The following is a 5,386-nucleotide window of genomic DNA, read 5'->3' as shown; positions in this document are numbered from 1 at the left end:
GAGAGAGGCAAGAGAGTTTATAAATGATAAGAAAGCGTGGAGAGTGTTTCTGGACAAATGAGTGAATTCATTAATTTAATTCATAGCTAAAGTGACAAAAAAAAAAAAAAAACCTACAACGTACAGGTGTTTATGACATTACATGGCCATGTAATATTATTACTCCCTTTATAACTCTATGTAAACAAGCGTTCTTATTTCTAACGGTCACTTACTTGGCCATGTAATATTATAACTTGTAACTTACCTCATCATTTCACATTTGTCTTGCTTCTATATGTTGGTTCCCTGACGATGAATATATGTGCAATTCCAGCAGCTCTTACTTCTTTGGAGTAGAGTGCACATATATTTTGAAACATATGTAGGAATTAAAGCAACTTTTATTTATATGCGTTTTGCTCCATTTATTATTATTATTCATATCTACTCAAAATGCATCACTTCAACTTAGTATCTCTACCTATAAAACGGGTTTGATAAAACGGGTGTGATATCCACATTGAGTGGATGGACAGAGTGAGGAAAGCTTTGGTGGTCAGAGGTCGTTGGAGTGAGAGAGGCAAGAGAGTTTATAAATGATAAGAAAGCTTGGAGACTGTTTCTGGACGGATGAGTGAATTTTGATGTTACCAAAGGGGTACACAACCAGCATGATGCTGCGGGGATAAACCTGCATATGCTGTTGGGCCCCGCTGCTGATATTGAGGGTTGCGTTCTATGCCTTGACCCGAGCATAGAACAGGGCTTGCCCCTTTGAGGGAAATGAATGGAATGCCTGGTGTGTGTCTTACTGTGGCTACCCACTCCTAAAATGAGGAATGAGTCTGGGTATATGATATTTGATGACTTGTATACCTGTTGTTTTATTCGTTGTTGACTAGCTACCTCTATAGGTGTCGTGATTGCTGACTGTTTAGCTAGATACATGTCTAGTTAGCAGAATAGTTTCCTGACTAGCTACCTAGCTGGTCAGTTAGATATTGAGATGGTTAGATTGGTGCTTAGCCAGCTTGATAAGTACCTAGCCAGCCTGATAGGTACCTAGCCAGCCTGATAGGCACCTAGCCAGCTTGATAGGCACCTAGCTAGCCTGATAGGTGCCTAGCCAGCTGGATTGTTGCCTAACCAGCAAGATAGGTGCCTAGCTAATTAGATAGGTATCAAACTGGTTATTTAGGCATCTGGCTGGCTAAATGGGTATCTAAACTGCTGGATAGGCATCAGCCTCGTTAGATTGCCATCTAGGTGGCTAGATGAGTATCTAGGCAGCTACATGGCAATCTAGCTTGTTAAGTCTTTAACCCTTTTGATACCAACCCACCTGAAACCACCTCTGGCTTTGTGGTACAAATGTCTTGTCTTCAAAAGTTCTGAATTAAAATCTTCCACGAAGCCTTAGTCACAATTTGTGTTCCTAACACTGGCTTAATGATAACTAAGTTATTTTACTAAATTCTTTGTTATATTTAAAATTAATTGAAAGAAACACAGAGCATCTCAGCAGAAATATGGTAGCAAAAGAGTTAACCAGTTAAATAGGTATTTCGCCAGCTAGATACTTATTCACTCAAAGGGTGTCTGGGTAACAAAATGGGGGTTCTAGCTAGCTATATATATGACTAGCTAACTAGGTTGGTGTCCAGCTAGCTATCTAGGTGTCTCTGGCTAGCTGCTTACCTAGTTAGGTGTGCAGGTGCTTAGCTAGGTAGATATCGATCTTATGTAATGTTTTGGTGGATATTGATAAACGAAGGGAGTTGATCTCAAATCAAAGCTGTAGATGATGATGTTGATAATGTTTACGTTTTTATGTTTACAGGTGGAACTGGCCCAACTACGGATACTGGATGGGGATGTATGCTCAGGTGTGGACAGATGATGATGGCTCAGTGCCTTGTGATTAGGCATCTTGGTAGAGGTTTGTACATCAAGCTGCTGTCTGTTTATAGAATCGTGCACACACACACGCACGTGTATATGGGATCTTTACCTTTATCTCTTAAATACTCTGCTGCAGTTTCTATAGATACATATATAAGCATAATGCCTAAAGATATATAAATGCACATGTTTGTATGCAGAATAAGGCACACACACACATATATGCATGCACATATACACACACAGTATACACACACCAAGCCTCACCTGTTTCCAAAGAAGGTGATATTTCCCTGCAACCGGACAAGTTTTCACAGAAAATTGGAAACAAACTACACCACTCACACGACAGTGACACTCATTTACAGTTGTCATGTGATGTCAAGGCAAAGATACCTTAATATGCATACACACACACATACACAACCTTGTATGTATGTATATATATATATATATATATATATATATATGTGTGTGTATGTAGTGTATGTATGTATATGTGTGTTCTGTGTGGAGGCGCAATGGCCCAGTGGTTAGGGCAGCAGACTCGCGGTCATAGGATCGCGGTTTCGATTCCCGGACCAGGCGTTGTGAGTGTTTATTGAGCGAAAACACCTAAAGCTCCACGAGGCTACGGCAGGGGATGGTGGCGAACCCTGCTGTACTCTTTCACCACAACTTTCTCTCACTTTTTCTTCCTGTTTCTGTTGTGCCTGTAATTCAAAGGGTCAGCCTTGTCACGCTGAATATCCCCGAGAACTACGTTAAGGGCACACGTGTCTGTGGAGTGCTCAGCCACTTGCATGTTCATTTCACGAGCAGGCTGTTCCGTTGATCAGATCAACTGGAACTAATCGACGTCGTAAGCGACAGAGTGCCAACATGTGTTGTGTATATATGTATGTATACACACACAAACAACTCCTTTCTCTCCCCTCTCTGTATCTTTCTTACCCACCCTTCTTTGTTTTCTCTCATTCACACTCATATGCACAGTGTCTATGTATGTATATACATATGTGTGTATATGTATGTATATATATATATATATATATATATATATATATATATATATATATGTATGTGTCCACATGCAGACTACTAATTTCTTTCCCTCTGTATCTCTTTTTTTTACCCACCTCCATCCTGTTATCTCTCCTCCCCAATTCTACTGATGCAGTCATTCCATTTAATTTCAGACTGGCGCTGGTCCAAGGACTCCCTCAACGATCCTGTCTACCGAAAGATACTGAGCCTCTTCCAGGATAAACGAACATCTTATTACTCAATACATCAAATCGGTAAGGTCATCCTAGATCAGTGGTTCATATGATCCTTTGGGATCCATATGAGATTTTGTTGTTAAAGTTTGGGTGCCATAAATTGGTTATACTTCTGCAATCATTTAGTGGACTGGACCCCTTTTGGTTCCTATTTTACTTCAAGGGATTCCCATAGCCATTCAAGGTTCAAAAAACAAGTGACTTATTCTTGTTGTTATTACAAACGACCAATTCTTACACAGTCCTCTTTCTGTTGCAGCATCAATGGGCGTATCTGAAGGTAAAACGGTTGGAAGTTGGTTTGGTCCAAACACTATAGCTCAAGTCTTAAAGTAAGTTTGCTGATGATTATTGACAGGAATTTTCGTCTGGTCTTATTTTCTGTCTTTTACATTCTCCATTTCTTGTTCGGTTTCTTTACCATATTCACCATTGTATGTTGGGGTTCTTATGCTCGATTTATTTTTTCAAGATTTTGTAAGTATATGTGTATATATGTGCTTATGTATATGTGGTGTATATATATATATATATATATATATATATAGTCAACAGATGAGATGCACAGATTCTCGTTATAGAAGACACTTAGTAGTGCTCAAATGATTCAAACTTAGACTCCAATGTCTTTACAGGGGATCAGTTTCATGGGGCAATGAATGGCTATAAGAGGGATCAGGTTGAGCAGTTATAGAGGCAATTGTGCAGATAAACAGATTAAATATAACAGTTTGGGTGTGAAATACAAAATATACAAATATGTATAGATGCAAAATGAGAGGAAGCAAAGAGTGGAGACTTTCAGATGATGAATATTGGATCTATTAATATAAATATACCTAATATACCTGCATATAGATAAATGTGTGCATTTATCAATGTATTTGTCTTTGTGCATATGTCTGTGTGTGTATGTGTTTACAGGTGAATATGTATGTGCATTAATATGCATATATGTGTATGTAAGTATGTGTATATATGTGTCTGGTGCCTTGCTGTACTGAAGTAGACCTGTTGATCATGGCAGAATTGACACTGGTGCTGGTGCCACGGAAAAAACACGGGTGCTGGTGCCACGTGAAAAGCACCTAGTATACTCTGTGGAGTGTGGAGGCGCAATGGCCCAGTGGTTAGGGCAGCGGACTCGCAGTCATAGGATCGCGGTTTTGATTCCCAGACCAGGCGTTGTGAGTGTTTATTGAGCGAAAACACCTAAAGCTCCACGAGGCTCTGGCAGGGGATGGTGGCGAACCCTGCTGTACTCTTTCACCACAGCTTTCTCTCACTCTTACTTCCTGTTTCTGTTGTGCCTGTAATTCAAAGGGGCCAGCCTTGTCACACTGTGTCACGCTGAATATCCCCGAGAACTACGTTAAGGGTACACGTGTCTGTGGAGTGCTCAGCCACTTGCACGTTAATTTCACGAGCAGGCTGTTCCGTTGATCGGATCAACTGGAACCCTCAACGTCGTAAGCGACGGAGTGCCAACAACAACAACAACTCTGTGGAGTGGTTGGCATTAGGAAGGGCACCCAGTTGTAGAAACCATGCCAGGACAGGCAATGGAGCTTGGAACAACCCCAAGCCTTACCAGCTCCTGTCAACATGGGAAACGGACGTTAAATGATGATGATGGTGATCATGATGTATGTGTACATGTGCACATATATGTATGTTTATGAATGTATGTATGTATATGTGTGTGCATGTCAATATATGTTATTCTACTGATTCTCTCTCTCTTACACACACACACACACACACACACACATCCTATCTTTATTCTTCATCTTCCTCTCATTAGGAAGCTGTCTGTATATGATGAATGGAGCGCCATTGTCACCCATGTAGCCATGGACAACACCATCATAGAAGATGACATCAGTGAGTATAGTCTCTCTCTCTCTTTTATTCTATCACATGTATTTATTTTTTTTTTTTAGATGATGGGGGGGCAGAGTGTTTACCATATTTATGGGTGTATAAGATGCACTTTTGCTGCACCTTGGGCATGTCTTGTATAGCCCCTGTGTATGGAAACTGGTAGATGGAAACTGAAAGAAGCCTGTTGTATGTGTATATAGGTGCAGGCGTAGCTGTGTGGTAAGAAGGTTCAGTCCCACTGCGTGGCACCTTAGGCAAGTGTCTTCTACTATAGCCTTGGGCTGACCAAAGCCTTGTGAGTGGATTTGGTAGATGGAAACTGAAAGAAGCCTGTT

General features: G+C 40.6%; 1 protein-coding gene across 1 annotated transcript in view; it reads left to right on the top strand.

Annotated features, from left to right (window-relative positions):
- Positions 1 to 1,797: 1,797 nt before the first annotated feature.
- LOC106877415 (cysteine protease ATG4B) overlaps positions 1,798 to 5,386 on the top strand; it is a 7,684-nt gene continuing 4,095 nt past the window's right edge. Inside the window, exons 1-4 of the mRNA XM_014926312.2 lie at positions 1,798 to 1,921; positions 3,084 to 3,185; positions 3,427 to 3,499; positions 4,972 to 5,051. Coding sequence (XP_014781798.2) covers positions 1,813 to 1,921; positions 3,084 to 3,185; positions 3,427 to 3,499; positions 4,972 to 5,051 — 364 coding nt within the window. The 5' untranslated portion in view covers positions 1,798 to 1,812. The remainder of the gene's footprint in view (positions 1,922 to 3,083; positions 3,186 to 3,426; positions 3,500 to 4,971; positions 5,052 to 5,386) is intronic.

This window comes from Octopus bimaculoides, chromosome 27 (genome assembly GCF_001194135.2).
Source record: "Octopus bimaculoides isolate UCB-OBI-ISO-001 chromosome 27, ASM119413v2, whole genome shotgun sequence".
Taxonomy (NCBI): Eukaryota; Metazoa; Mollusca; class Cephalopoda; order Octopoda; family Octopodidae; genus Octopus; species Octopus bimaculoides.
The sequence above is the reverse complement of the archived record's forward strand: the minus strand, read 5'-3'. Positions and strand labels throughout refer to the sequence as shown.